This window comes from Coloeus monedula (genome assembly GCF_965178545.1).
Source record: "Coloeus monedula genome assembly, chromosome: 3".
In the NCBI taxonomy this organism is placed as follows: Eukaryota; Metazoa; Chordata; class Aves; order Passeriformes; family Corvidae; genus Coloeus; species Coloeus monedula.
Window position 1 is genome coordinate 52321326 of NC_138783.1, and position 16139 is coordinate 52337464.

At 37.3% G+C, this 16139-nt stretch overlaps 1 protein-coding gene across 1 annotated transcript in view; it reads right to left on the reverse strand.

The window, feature by feature from the left end:
• The window catches only part of TRPC4 (transient receptor potential cation channel subfamily C member 4), a gene marked incomplete at its 3' end in the record, with an annotated part of 131090 nt that overhangs the window by 55335 nt on the left and 59616 nt on the right, over positions 1 to 16139 (reverse strand). Inside the window, exon 3 of the mRNA XM_082279309.1 lies at positions 4975 to 5493. Within this exon, the coding sequence (XP_082135435.1) occupies positions 4975 to 5493 (519 nt within the window). The remainder of the gene's footprint in view (positions 1 to 4974; positions 5494 to 16139) is intronic.

Here is a 16139-nt window from a genome sequence, read left to right on the forward strand (position 1 = left end):
TTGAGCAGAAGTAAACAGATGGTTTTTGTTATCAAAATGAAACAATTTTTTTTCATCCTGCAGCATCACTTTCATAGAAAACATGAATTCATCTATGAAATCTGAATATTATATTAATGTATTTAATATTTAATTTAGTCTGAAGCTGATTTCCCTGGAATATTTCCCCTGAAATTCTTTCTAATAAAGCCTGCACTCTTGTTAATGTTATATGTCTTTAAATAGGTCAAATTGTTAAACCCACTTCCTTTTTCTCTCTGCCCCTTTACTAGTACAGGTTCTGCAGCTGCTCACAACTCAGAAAAACAGGTCCTGCCCCTGGGAAAAGGGAGTATCTAGAAGACCAACTAATTCAGGAGAATATTAGTAGTTAAGCAGCTGCATGTCTAGTAAACATGGAGAGAAATTAAAATTTAGAAATTTTTTAATCAAATCTTTAAAAAAGTTAATTCAGGATTGGGAAAACTAGAAAACTTAGTTCTGGCTTCTTTAGATAGGTCTCAACATGATAGATAACACTGGGTATAGGCTATGTAAACTATACATTTACTTTAGGTTTTTCAAGGTAAAAAGCAGGAAAAAAACTTATTAAAATCTTTCCAGACTGCTAATTTGAAATGTGCAGAATTTAACCTATTTACATTCTATTTACAATATTAGGTATTCCAAATTCACCAGTGATTGAGTATTTGTCAAGGAAGAGAAAGATGATCAGCATAAACTAAGAATGGAAAAGATAAAAAAAAGAGTAAACCCAACACAAACCAGCCAGTGTTTATTCATTTGAAAAGTGAGAGAGAAAAGGTGAACAGTTACATACTTAAAAATTCCTATTTCTTCTGTATTGATATGAGAATTTCTAATAACAAAGCAAAAGGAGACAGTACTAGCAATAATTACAACCTCATTCTGTTACTATATTTGAGCTTATACAGCTATAGCTTAAATGAAAATGGGACATTTAGCATGAGGCAAATGAAACAGAGATATAAATTATAATATAAGTAATTAAATTGCACTCACTAAACCTACTGTAAAACCAGATGATATTGATCCAGCCTATTAATCTCTCCCTTCTTTATTTCACATATAAGGGAAAATTAGTAAGCATTGTAGTAAGCACTTTTCCAAATTTTTGTAGTCATATGCTTAATAGCTAAACAGAACCAAAGCTAAAAAAAGTTAACTGAACAGTGACAGACACTGGGTTTTTGTTGTGATACCCCTATTAAAAACTCTGAATATTAATGACAAGAAAACATGATTTTGCAATGAGTGGAAAAGATGACGATCTACTAATCAATAAAGACAGCTACTATTCTCTTGTATTTAATTGCATTGCTGCACCAGAGGCTTGCAATTAACTTGAACTCAGATTTGCTTGTGAATCACATTTGGGATTCCCCTTCTACATCCTTACATGGAGCTGCAGTTAAATCAGATAGCATTTTTATTTGATTCAGAAAGAAGTGAAACTTACTTCTCACTGCCCATTGTGTACTTGAAATTGTGGCAGCCTTCACAAAACCAAACTCTCCCTTACTTGAGATAATATTAAACAACGTGTAATTGGACAACAAAATGTCCATGCCCATCTCAGGGTGGCTGTGTGACTCCAGGAATTCTTCCTTGTTTGCTGCTGGTTGTAGCCCAGGCAACAGTAGGTGTCAGAAACAGGCACCATAAGCTTCAGCAATGTGTCTTTGCTGACAGCCAAACAGCACCAGTGGTGCAAAATGAACAGAAAAAAATGTGCTATGCTAAAAATAATTGTGGGCAAGCACAGAAAACGTACATTCTGGTGGATGCTCTTTGGTTCTGCCCCATAACTCTGAACAGATACTCTTGCCAGACATTATCCTGCATGGTAAACTTGAGAGCATGAATCACTAGTTATTAATGAAGAAGAATGATGATTTTATCAGGGAAGTTTCTTTGTTGATAACACACCTCTGACCTGACTCCATGGACTGAGAATCGATACCACTGAGATGCCTTTTGACAGCACATGAATGAGAATCACAGTATTAGGGCAAGTGTGAAAGGAATGGAAATGCAGAGATGAGCAGCTTTCACTATGGAGAACCTCAAACCCAACTGGCATAAAGTTTTGGGTTTTTGGAAGACCCACTTCAGTGGCAAAGTCGTGAACATGGACAGTACTGAGAATAAAGGTACTTTCTCAATTTCCATAAACACAGAGTGATACCAGGGACTTCCAGACTACTACAAAAAGCACTGCTTAATCACTTTAATTTCAAGAGACTTTCTCTGTTCATTCCAAGGCATTTCTAGATCTACATTTCAAACATCATGTCATTTTGGAAGGTCCTCAAAAACTCCAAGCTTGGTAATTTTCTTTACACGTTTGTCAATTTTCATTTCCTTACACAATGAAAATTCTTCACCATCCACTTGTTTGCTTCTACAAGTACACTCAATCTGATGTTCTACTCCATACTCTGTCTTGAGATTAAACCAAGTTATATTTTCCAAAGCCTACTCCACCCCTTTTCAAGGTTTAGTTCTAATATGTTTCATGTTTGGTTGCTTAAAATGCTGAAAGGAATTACTGATAATAATTTTTGGTATTATTTTCAACTTGAAAGGAAAAAAATAATACTTAACTCTTGGGCACTTAATCATAAAAACAACGTAAAAGGACACGTTCTAATTTTACTTGACCTCATTCATCATTATTTTGTCACTTTAATGGCAATTTTTGGATTTAGACTGGACATTCTGGACAACCAGACCTGATTGCTTACTCGTAGAGCTCTGACCTCAGTCCCAATATGGTGTAACAATGTTCTTTGCTAATAGCATGAATAAAGGTTGAGATGTTAGGGATGGCTTGTAAGATAAGAGGGGAAGACAATGCATTCTTATCTGTTTTCTTGGGGGGGAGGTGAGGAGCATTTAAAGGAACAGAAATAGTAGTTGTTAAGTCTAGAGCAGAAGCATCTGAAAATAATTCACAGAAACAGTGAATATATTGCCTAAAATACTATACTATCAAGAGCTCCTGGCTGGGTTCCAGTGCCCGAGATGAAAGAACCCCCTGGCCCTGGATGCTTCTGTATCCAGTGTCCTCTGCAGCATCCTTAACACAAGAAATAGAAAGACTCTGCTGATGTGCTTTTATCATGATCTACATGGACCAGGACAGCCAGAAACCGAGCAATTGTTATGCCTGAGGTAAGTTTCTTGAACTTAGAGCTGCACCTACCAGAATACTGTAGTAATAATCAGAAGTAAAGTGACTGAACAGTTACAGAGGCTACTGTTTCCTTCAGCAGCCTGTATGGAATACATTTTGAAACACAGCTAAAGAATCTAGTAAAACTTGATTTTACTTCAGCAAGAATCTAATGGTAGGGATAGCTGGAAATATTTATGGAAATGAAAAATGTGTATAAAATATAAAAGATCCCCTGACTTGGTATTGTTTCACTAAATCATTATGGCCTAATGTTTTCTATTATGAAGAATCAATGATGTAATCAGCTGTATTACTGCAACTTAATTAGGCACAGCAATCAGACGCAATTATAAAAAACATTTCACCCTACATATGCTTAGCACTACCTCAAATTAAGAAAATTCAAGCTTTGTGTTAAGGTTAAAAAAAAAAAAAAATCATGAGAGGTCAGAATTTCATTTGAATGCATGAATCCTTGCAAAAACAGCAGTTTCTGAAATGACTGTAAGACAGGATTGGCATTTCAAGAAATAGAAATAGTGGTTGTTAAGTCTGGCAAAGTATGATCTGAAAATAATTTATGAAGGCAGTGAATATGTTGCCTGAAACATTATACTATAAAATATAAAATTATCCAATACATTTCCTGAAGGAAAAAATGCTTATTAGAAGACTTATTAGAAGCTTATTAGAAGTCAGAGACTAATTGAGGTATTTTTCCATCAGTACTTCTGTAGTTCCCTACTTCCATGGTAGCTTCTTAGGATTACTAAATTCTATTTCAAATGAACAAAAGAATAATTACATGTTTGGTTATTATTTCTTCAAATCTTTCTAAAATACTTAATAACTTAACACATTTACTATTATATTTTGCAGAACAGAGATTTAGCAGTGATAGACAGACCAGCTCAATTTAGCACTGAAGTTTCTTAAGCATTTGCTGTAATTAACATGAACAAGTACTATACAGTTACATTTGTCTTGCCTATGGACTTCCATAGCTCAGCTGAATTGGTATGTGCAGGTTCCTAATGAAATGATACAACATATTCTGACTTGATGACGTGCAGGGATTAAGTGAAGGTTGGGAAATATCATGGGAACTATCTTCCTAACTCATTTTTGTGTCTTGCTTCTTTTGCATGCGCAAAAGAATGGGAGTACTTTTAAAAAGATATGCAGACATCCTCTGATTCCCACTGGATGTACATATTGGTGAAGTAAATGTAAAATGAATGAATTTTTAATTGTCATGGACACCAATACTCAGGTATTTCCATTTTGAATTCTTTATGAAAGAGAATCTGAATGTCAACATTTCTGGGAGTCATGCACTGCTATTAAACTTCTGTTTCAGTATCTATACCTACTTTTTGAAGAAACCTCTCTATAGAGATACCTGTAGTATGTGTTTAAACACGTAGCTGCCTTTCTCTGTCAGACACGGCTAAAGTTTATTTAAAGTATGCTTTATATATTTCTCATCCTATTACTGAAGAGCATTTCAGAGCACAACTACTGAAGACTATGTCTATTCAGATGTAAGAGAAGAAAAAGTTTCACAGAATCTGTGCTAGAAGAGAACATTTTAAATTCTGATACTATCAAACTGTTCAAATTCATCTAATTGAAACTATAAAAAGAGCAGAAACCCAGTAGAACAAAAAAAGATAAGCAGAAATTTGTCTCAGTTAAAAGGTTGTATTTCAGGCTCTTATCTATCACATTACTACTACTGAATATGCTTAAATATTCTCCAGCACACTCACCTCTTTTTGACGGTACTTAATTGCCAGTTTCAATCTTGCAAGATCGTTACCACTTTGTTCTTCTATCAAGCTGTTATCATCTCTGTAATTAAGAATAATTTCCAATTCCCTGGAACTCCGTGTCTGATCCAGGAGATCTTTTGCAAATTGCTTGCATTGCCGTGACAGTTCCTCATACTCTGACTTAAACTCATTTTCGACTTTACTCAGTTCTTGCAGCTCCCAGCTCAGTTGAAAAGCAGTAAGGAAAGGATCCTCACTGGACAAAGCAATCAATGACGGGCTCGCCAGAGCCTTGTAGATATTGAGTCTGGACCGAGAGTGGCGGAGGCTGTCCACATCTGAGCTTGAGACACATTCGACGCAGTTACAGCGCACCTCGTGTGGCCGGGGCACAGACACCCCTTTCTGCACAAGGAGCTTTATGATTTCGTAATTGTTGGTGTGGGCAGCCAGAATAATAGGTGTGATATCCGGCGTAAATTCTGAAAACTGTTTGTCCAGAAGCACTGGTGGAACCTGTGAAAGAGGAAAAAAACCATTACAGGCCTTCTCATTGAATAGGAGTTATAGAAAATTAAGCTACAAGTGGTTTACCAGGTAATACACTTACTGATGGATCTTTATTTCTGGCCAGAGTTGAAGGAAACACTTTAAACAGAACAACTCAGTTAGCTAAGATAGCATCTTCCCAGGTAATAAATTGCTATAAACAGGGCGTGATTTTTCATGGAACCTCTTTTATATGTAAACAACCCATGGGCAATGATTCATTAGAGCAAATTATTAGATAAACAAGGAGGAGGTAGACACAAGTGCTCCTCTTTGGTCCCCTGAAGTGAGCAAGATGGAAATGCTCTCTCTCACTGGTTTATCTCAGTTTTATAGGGAAGAAGGAATCATGGGGGCATAACTGTGAATCTCTGAAGCAAGCAATGACCAGGACACAGGAAAATTATATTTATAAAATAAAATAGGCAAGTAAATGAGAAAAAAAAGTGTTTTCTTAAAGAGAATATTGAAAATAAGACTGTGTAGAGAAACAAAGATATTTGCTGCAAAGAGCTTAATGTTTTAAGGCTCAGTTCTACACTCACCTGCACAAAGAAACATACTCTGTTTATAGGAAAACAGGGAAGTTTGTAGGAAAAAAGGTCCCCAGACACCATTTTTAAAGACTCTTCTGATGTGCATTTCTGTATTGTCGTCTTCTTTATCAGAAAACTGTAAGGTTTTTCATTTTAAGCTTGTTTGTTTATTTTAAACCACCAGGCTCTAAGGTTAAGGTCAAGGCAATTCATTCAATTAGTATGATTGTGAATGTAAGTGCAATTAGCCAGTGTCAACCAAAAAATTGGTATTGGTCATCACTTACAGACTGCCTTTGGTCCACAGCTCAATAACCAAGTACAAAACCCAATCCATAGAGCACCACTGATAGGTGCTCTGAGAGATGCTCTTTCAGGAGGAAGAAAAAAGGAAAACATCTGACTCAAGGTTATCTGAATGCTAGGGAAATAGATGGCCATTTCAGGGAGAAAAAAATGTTTGATGCAAGTCTCATGACAGCACTATGTCCTCATTGCCAGGTGGGAAAAACATAAGTGGAGTGGGAGTGGTAAAACGGGGTAGAAAGACAAGACTGGAGACCTGGCATTCAGGACAGTAATCACACATCCCTAGGGAAGCAAAACCTGCTGGGCCATAATAGTAGCTGTGCCAGATTCTGAGAGGGTATGTGGAGTCAACAGGCAGAAATCCCTTTTCTCCCTTCCCATGCACTCAGACATGCATGCTTGGCTCGGCACTGTCAGGCTGGCACTGAGTTTGTTTCAGCACAGGACTGAGCTGGCATACCCACCCTCATGATCCCATGCAGAGGGAGCATCTATCCTCACAGGTAGATGTTCACAACCAGTGAGCCAGGCAGCTCCTGTGCAACTTCACTTCTGCTTTCTCTATTTTGAGGTACAAACAAAATAGTGTGTGTGCAGACATACAGAGAAACATAGGTTAAATATTACTCATGAGATAAGGAACCCATTTGAGAATATACTGAAGATACATATGGGTGGAGGGAACACTCGGGTACAAGAACAAACAGCAGGTCTGTGTGCTGTGCCTGGTCTCAGGGCAAAACCCACAACTTGGACATATGTCTTCCCAGAGGACTCTGTAGCTCTGGCCACACTTCTCTGTCAGGTCTCTTCCAGGGTACCTCTGGGACATCTGTCGCCTCCTGGCTGGATGCTGCACAGAGCCCACCTGGGGATGCCCAGGTGCCCAGATCACATCATTATTCCTGTCCAGTGTGAACTGGGGCTTGAAATCCATGTCTGTTTTCTCACCTGTCTTTGGTGTCAGTGCAGAAAGTGAGACCTGTTTCCAACCTCAATTCTTACAGGTTACTGCAGTCTTAGATTTATCTTCTCTGCTACTTACATATTATATAGGAAAAAAGAAAACACTGTGTGCATACACACACATTTCCTGCTCTCTAAATTGCAACTGTGGCCAGTGCTTTTGAGACTAGAAAGAGATAAAAATGGCAGTAGAGATTCAAACTTTGCATTAGTAGAAATGAGATTTTTGGCTATCATAAAACTGAAAAAGGTTTACAGAGTTGTGTTGTGTTGTGTTCTGACAGTGTCTGCTACAAACAGTGAGACTCCCCCTCGGCCTCAAGTTCAGGGTACCAGGGAGCGAAGGAGAGAGCTGCAAGGGCAGAAAACTCAAGGACAGAAAGCTGTAACTTCAAACTCACTGACTGCTCAGAGTATAATTCTGTCACTTCACATGTCGCTAGCTTTGTACTTTCTGACAGTACTAAAGTAACATTTGCTTCAAGCCCTGCCAGAACTGAAGGCTATCTTAAACATATCATCAGCTGCAAGCTCTGAAAAATTAAGACACAGCTTCAAACAACATGGCATTATAGTGACTGACTTGTACATGGGGTCCATTTCCTTAAAAGCCGCTTGCTTTTTCTCATAGCTTATCAAAGCCTTTCATCTTAAGCTAACTCAGATACAAGGCTAATGCACACATTTTTGGAATTCATAGCATCAGAATTTACCCAAATATAGAAGTGCTTATTAAATCTTTTCAGCCTTAACTTACAGAAACATTTAAACTTAAAGGGCAAACCCTATGACTTCTACTTTAATTACATAATGAGTTTAACCCCTGACCCTTTACCTCCTATTTTAAGATTTTGTACTAATTTAAACCAAAGAGAGAATATCAAAGTAATAAGGTCAAATTATTCCCTCATCTGAAGCAAAATGAAGTACTTATCTTTGAAGTACTGAGCGCTCTCATGGCATTCAGAAAATTTCAACATTTAACTGTTGACCCAGAGTACTTGCTCTTAAATCGTCAGACTTACAATGAATTTTACTTTCAAAGTACTGAAAAATAATTCTCTTAAAGAGAACTAAACCAAATAACCAGCACACACTGATATTAGTCACATATTCTGAAGCTTTGACAGAACACTCTTGGAAAACATGCAAGTCTTCCTTAAATCCTGGAAAGCTACTAGGTCTTACAGTCACTGACTGTGACTGGGACTTCCCAAGGCTCAGCAGCAGTGTAACTATATTACGCATTTTGAAGTTAGTGTGCTAAGTTTGAGGCTGCTTAAACTTGGCAAGGTCAAGCAATTTTTGCCTTCTTACATTTTGTTGAAGATTTTCTACTTCAACACTATTTACAGGGCTGAACAACGAGGTTTGGTGACTGTGTATATTTGTTATGAATGTCTATGTGATTAGTAGACAAAAAGAAAATAAAACAGAAAATAAAGGACAGCTCAAAGTCTGAACACTTCCATGCTCGAAGGCACAAGATTTTTTGTCACATTTCCTTTCCCTGCATTCACTTTAAGTGGGAATGAGTCAGTCTGGCTGGGATATCTAACAATTCTTTTGGATACCAGGTGGAACAGTCCTCTTCAATGTGTTTATATTTCCTGTATGGTCAGTGTGAAGAGAAGCTCCTTTGCTATGACAGGAAGAGAAATCTAGGTTAAATTAATGCCAGTTAGGTCTGAGACGTCATGACATCAAATGAGAGATTGATTGCTGATGAGCCCTTAGACATCCAGGAAACAGAAAATACAACAGTCGGTTTGGAAAAGGAAGAATGTAAAACCCATGTGTGTCCTTTTCTCCATCTAGATTTTTCATAGTAGCTCTCATTACTGCTATATCTCAACAGAGAGACTGAAAACTGCAGTATCCATTTACCTGCTGTTTAAGTGCAAGAGCTCAGAATCTATGGAAATCTATTTCCTTGGGCAAATAGATTGCTTCCCTGGCTCTTGTCTTTGTTTATTTATTTGCAATTATTTTATCTTTTGTTTGTAAAGGAAAGCAAATCCCTCATGGTTTCAGGTAGTTAGGGGAATAAATTTCTGAGTCATGTCCATCATGATAGCATGATTGGAGGAAAAACCTAAAGCAAAGGAAAAAAGAGAATATACGACAGATAAGATGAATACATATGTCACGCAGTACCAGGTTATATAAGGAAATTAATATTATAAAAGTGTGTAATCAAAGTCTCAGCTGCTTTAGCACTATTTCTCTATAGCTGTCATCAGTCAGACACCTTGAAAATGCTTAACTCTACATTCCCGTACGGCCCACAGCACACGAGTTATCCCTATGCATACACAGTCCCATGCTTCACATTCTGGCTTGTTGAGTTCTTCTCTTCTTTGGTTTGCTATTGTTGTGTCATTATTGGATCATCTGAAATACATCCTGATTAAGACCATGGAAGTAGTTCCCCCAGGTAGGGTTCAAAAATTCCTCCTACCACGACTTCCTTAACATGGACTAAGTCACTGATAAACATCCAGATACCTGGAATAACTTAGAGATATCATGTCAAAATAACTTGAAATCAGTTATCATAGCACTGGAGGGGTCCTGAGAGCCATGTTGAAACTCTCCTCACAAGACCACACAAACAGCAGGACAGCAGTGGTGGCTCCTGATTGTCTGAAAGTGCTTTTCCCCATCCCAGGCTGCTCACTGTGCATCGTACAGCTGGCAGGCTCTGTGGCCATCGAGCATGTAAGGCAGGCAAGTGGATAGAAGTGGCCAAGCTGAGCTCAGGGACAGCATCATTTCTGAGCAGTGTGCGTGTGACACTAGCCATGCAACACCAATCTGGTACACTGTCATTGCCTGCTTTCCAGAGGCAACTTCCATGGCCTCCCCAGGAAGGATTCAACTTTATTGTCCTTGAACTTATAACATTTCCTGAAGGTAAGTACCACACTCTTAACCTGCTACTGAAATATTATATTTCATTCGATAATATTCTACCTCCATGTCTATTTTTTTTTTCCTTTTTGTAGGAAACAGATGTATCCACAAAACCAATGTAGGAAACAGATATGTAACAGATGCAGCAAACAGATGTATCCAGGGGACTTAGGCACTGTCCATTGACTAACAAGAATCTGAGGACTAAATGTAAATATTTTAGTAATATTGTATCTTCTTAAGAATGCATACTTTCATAAGACTTAATTCAAATTGTGTCCTTTAATATTTTCATATCCACATTTTACCTCAGTGCTGACAAGGTGTTTAATGCTTGTCTTCCAGATTTCTTTTCTCTGGAGTCTAATGTAATTCCAGTTATACATTGAAGCCATGTAGGTACAGCAAAAAATAATAATTAAAAATCAGATATTTTCTTGTGGACATTTTTTTACAAAATATTCCAGATTATATTTTTATGTATCTTGAAATGTTCCTTTACTCCAATATTTTCTTATAATCTAACAATAAGAGGGGCCAATTCCATATTTTTTCCAGATTAAATTCTTGTGATTATACTATATGATTATGACAATTCTAACTATTAATCTTACAAAATGTCCCTAATATTTTCTTATGAAACTATTATATTTAATGTCATCCAAGAAAGATGTCTAGCAAAAAGGAGCTCTGACAAGCAACCCAAGATATATATCTAATTTTATATAGCTGAAATCGAGTAAGGTAAACACTCCCCTTAGCACAGAGCTCAACAAAATTTATTCTTCAGGCACAAGCCATGTGCTAGCTAGCTCAAAATGTGATTATTGTGCTATCTCATGCTGATACTGACCCACAGCTAACCATGGCTCATGTCTCCTAACCTGCACTGCTGGGATACAAGACAGGTATTTTCCAAAAGTACTGCATTCATAATTTTGGCCAGTTGTCCAGGATGTGTGAAAAGAGGGCATGAACAGTTAATGCTGAACGTGTTACCTTAGGAGCTTGCTTTTAGTCTGTCTCCTACTGGTAAGGGGGGAAAGGTGACATTTTTGCCTCTGTTAAAACCTTCTCAATGTATATCACATGTCATAATGTATTTCCAAGGCTCAGGCCTAAATGCCCTCATTTGGTGCTAATATGAATTACTGTTAGGAAAGGATATCTTCCCCCCACCGAGACTAGTGTTTTATGTAATATCATGTCCATTTATTTTGTTGAAAATTTACTTTCAGCTTTGCTGGGACATGACTGGAACAGGGATGTTTGTAGTAATACAAAATCGCTGTCACATTTAAGGAGGCTTCAGTGCTTGCCTTTTTACAAGTCTGTGAATTTTGAAAAATTAATTTTACAAGTTTGAGTTATTTTCATCCAATTTTTTCCAAGCACAAGCTGAGTTTTCAAAACCTTGGATGTGGGGTTTTTTTTTATCAGCTACACTTAACCTACCTTAAGACGTTAGCTTTTTAATGCTTGTTCATGCTCATCTTATTACTACTGAACCAATTTGTGTGTCACAAAAGTCACAGCATGGACTGATCACTTCCAGTCTCCATGACAGCCACATTGCACAAAAAGCACTAATGTAACACATTAAGGAAAAGAATTTGACCAATCTGTTCCTAAAGCTCTGCAGTGGTGGGTGGATATGTCACACCATTTCCTCACAATGTTTCTGATACTTCAAGTGTTTTACCTTTGTGCAGTTTAAGCCCATAAATTCTGGTTCTGTGAAATGTGGATTCAGAGACTATTTTATTTCTTTGCTTAGCTTCTGTTTTCTAATTTTTCATTCAGACTTTCCTTATGGGGGCTGGAACAAGGTAGTCTTTAAGATCCCTTCCAGACCAGGCCATTCTGTGATTCTACAATTCTATGATCTGTGCTCATTCTGATGTGATCAGATGCGATACTGACTTTTGAACAGTAATATGGTATTGTCCAGTCTTTTTATGCTAGTCTTGTTTTAATATTCCCTGCAGAACTGTTATCTTAGTTGTTTTCAATTCCAATACCTACTTGGTTGATTATTTCTGCTCTACGTAGAACATTAATTTTTTTCTTAATGAACTGTTTTATTTTTTACAGAAATAATTTCTTGCTTGCCAAAACCTGAATTCTAATTGTGTCTTGCAACAGCCTTGAGATCCCCACACTGTCTGATGTCTACAGAATTAACATGCCCTCTATTTCATCTAAAATGTCATGAATAATTGCACTGATAGGGACAGACCCCTGCAGGACTGCTCATTTCATCCCTCTGTTGAATTCATACATCCTGTTTCACCAAGTACTGTTGGCAACTACTGTGAGTGTGGTTTTCTTAGACTGTATTTTGAGTGACAGTTTATGGAATCTTACAAATCTCGAGCTATATGATATGTAATGCTTTTCCCCAGCATACCTGGTGATGAATGATAATTATATTGTGATGACAAGATTTGTTCCTGACAAATCTTGGTAGACTGCTATTCATATCTGTATTTTCTTCTAGGTGCTTACAAGCAGAATGTTTGACTATTTTCTTCAAGATAGTCCCTGCTGTAAAAAACTATAGGTTTCTTTTAGTTGAAAAAGGAGAATAGAGAATGGTAAGAAAATACTGTTAAATGAATTGATAACAGCTTCCAGACAGAAGCAGAGGAAAAGATATTGGATTTGATAGATTTAGGGCATAAATTTGTTGGGTGGGACTCATGTCAAAGCACTTCAGGGCTTTATTTCTCTCTCTTCTTTTTTTTTTTATTTCTCCTCCCTGTATCTCTGAAAGAACTCTGATCCAAAATACTGCCTGTACACAAAACTGCTCCTTTCCAATTAATGTTTTCCTGTGAGCATTATTAGTGAATGGATGTGCTGTTTCATCAGTCAATGCCAGTAGCTTGAGCAAGGGTGGGAAATTGCTTAAAAGTAGACATTCAATAGAAGTGTCTACAGGATATTTAGATATTTAGATATTTCTAACAGGTTATTTAGAATTTGTTTTCAGTTATGGAACTTACACTTGCTCTCTCACCACATATCATTTTTAAACAGGTAAAGGAGTGTTTCTAGTAAGAGTTCTGGGCATCGCTTGACTGATCATAATGAGGAGTGACAAGCAAATGCTGTTTTCACTCAAGGGACAGTGAAAGAAGAAAAGTAAAATGGTTTGGAAAAACATGAGAGCTGAGAAAGAAGAAAGACCTTATTGTGGAAAGGATTAAAGGGGAACTTAAATTATTTTTCCATCATAATATAGCTCATATATACTTCTCTCACAGTTTGCATGGTGAGTAAAGTCAATACTGAAATGTCCTGAATGTTCAAAGTAGATCTAGTGGGGTCCTTCTCATCTGAATTTTAAAATGGATGCATAGATACTTTTCTCAAACACAGAATGGTTCGTAAAGACAAAATCATTTCAATGAATCCTAGGTCTGATATTCCATTTGCTGAGAAACCTCTGGTCTCTGGTCTGATTACTAAAATGTGGAAAAGCTCTTGCTCTCCCGTGTTTGTTTTTCTTGTCCCTAAATGGTTCCAATAGTCAGCTAGAGAGGTGAAAAGAAAACGGCTTGCTTTGGCAATGAGGTCTTCAGGGAAATGTCAAAAAAAAGGAGTTCTTAGAATCTAAGCAGGATCATTTATTTATCCCTGAGCTTCCTAGATCAAGAAAAAAGAAAAGGTGTCCCACTGGCTATGGAATTATAAACATGCTTTTTGAAAGGAGCTTTTTCAGAAAAGACAATAACAGATTGGTGGCCTCCCTTGGTATCAACAAACTCCTTAGGAGATACAAGTGTCTCAGAGGGTGGGAATTAGCTAAGCTTCTTTGCAGCTGATTACAATTATTTAACGTTGCAAAGTAATTTGTGATCTCTTCATGGCTGGGAAGTAAATTTCATGTTTGAGAAAGTTAAAAGGGTTATACTCACAAAGAACAAAGTGGGAAACAGGCAAATTTGCATAACAGTTACAGAAAAATGTTTTCTCTATTTTAAAAATATGAAGATAAAGGAATACAAAAGATTATGGCAGGGACAAAGAAACCAGTATCTTCAGAGGATGCAGAGGAATTTCATAGTAAACTGTTTCATAAGTACATTATTCCCAGTATGTTATTCAGTGGTTTGTTATTTAGCAGCATACTGTAACTTTCCCATATTGAACCATACTGTAATTTTCCCATATTTCACAGATGCAAAACAGGACATTTTTTCTGAAGTACACAGAGGAGACCAAGGCTTACACATCTACACTAGCATACGCTGGGAATGAAATACACATTTGAGAAGCAAAGGATGTAAACTGCATTTTATTACAGGTTGATGGTATTCTCAGCTGGGTTCAACTCCTTAACAATAGACACTTTAAGATCCCCCCTGCATGCAAGAATCAATTGAGCAATCCTGCTGCTTAAGAAGTTTGGAAACATGTAAATAAACAAGAGAGGATTGCTCGAAATAAAAATATCCCCTTTGAATTCCCACTGCAAAGAGATCAAAGGAGAAACATGCATCATTATAACCGGCCCTACACAGTGAGAGACCAGGGGCAGAAGAGTTAGTTAGAGGTGTCTAAGGGCACATTGCTAGAAAGGAGCCTTTGAAACTGATGCCAGGGGGAATGGATTGGTTCAAAACCCTTAGTACTGCTTGTTTCAAGTTAGGCTTATCTATTGTATTTCTCTTGAGTTTCTCTTGAGTTTACCAGTTGATTGGATCTTGATCTGTACAGATCTTACACATGGTGCATCCATGCATAAAGTATTCCTAACGTGCTTCAGGAGCGTATGTAAGTATATTTTTACTAAATTTAGGGCATGGTAGTAAGCAGAGACTTAATAAGCAAAGGTCTAAATGAGCAAAGAGCAGGGAAGAGAAATTTAATCTTATCAGCCAGATTGCTTGTACTTACAGTAAACGTCCTAAAACAAGTTGGTAGCAAATAAAATGGTGGCAAACTTTTTCCCTTTTCTACAAATATTCAGCTGTATCGCAGCAGTACCTAATGTGAAATGTTAGGCTTTGAGGGTAGATATTTCAGGTTTCTCTTTTTTTTTTTTTTTTCCTGCCAGAAGGCCTCACACACTGTGACAAGCCTGCAAACTTAGATAATATTTTATTACCAACTCTCAGTAGTGTTTTAGTATCTGAGTTGAAAGGGGAACTAATTTTGCCTCTTGCCAATCTGGGGTGAAGATATGGAAGATATGGATCCTGGCACGGGTATAAAGTACAATTAGAACACTTCTGTCAGCACAGTATGTGACATACATATCCTCTATCCAGAAAACAGTTGGTAAATTGACAAGCTAAATTGGTAGTCTCCCAAGACAAGTAAGCCCCTGTTATCACATTAATAGGCTTTGTCAGTCAGTCCATTGTGACTTTTGAATTTGTTGGATTGCTCCAGCTGGATGTTAACATGAAGGAATATAAGAAATATTAAATTCCTGCAAGTTTCCCAAAAGAGATGGATGTTTGAGATCTGAGGAGAATTCTGGAGTATGAGCACAGCTATGTTACTAGACACCAGAGAATTCATACAAAAACAGGATATATAAGTGCATCAGCCTCTTCAAAAGCTTTGATGAATGTTCATAACATCAAAAAGAGGAAATTCAATCATGATGCATATAGCTATTTGGAAATCAGATTTCATAAATTTCACTGCTTACAGAGCAATTTGACAAGGGATGCCCTGTGACACAAGCAAAGATAATGGTGGTGTGTGGAAGGCCATATATGAACAAGCTTCCTGACAACAGCATGATTCTGTTTTGTAAATTTTCCTAGGGTTTTCCCATGGCTGAAGCTTTGGAAAGCCATTTGGTTTATAGATTATGATGTATGATTGCATGTTTGACTCTAAAGGACTAATGAAAAAGTCTTTCAA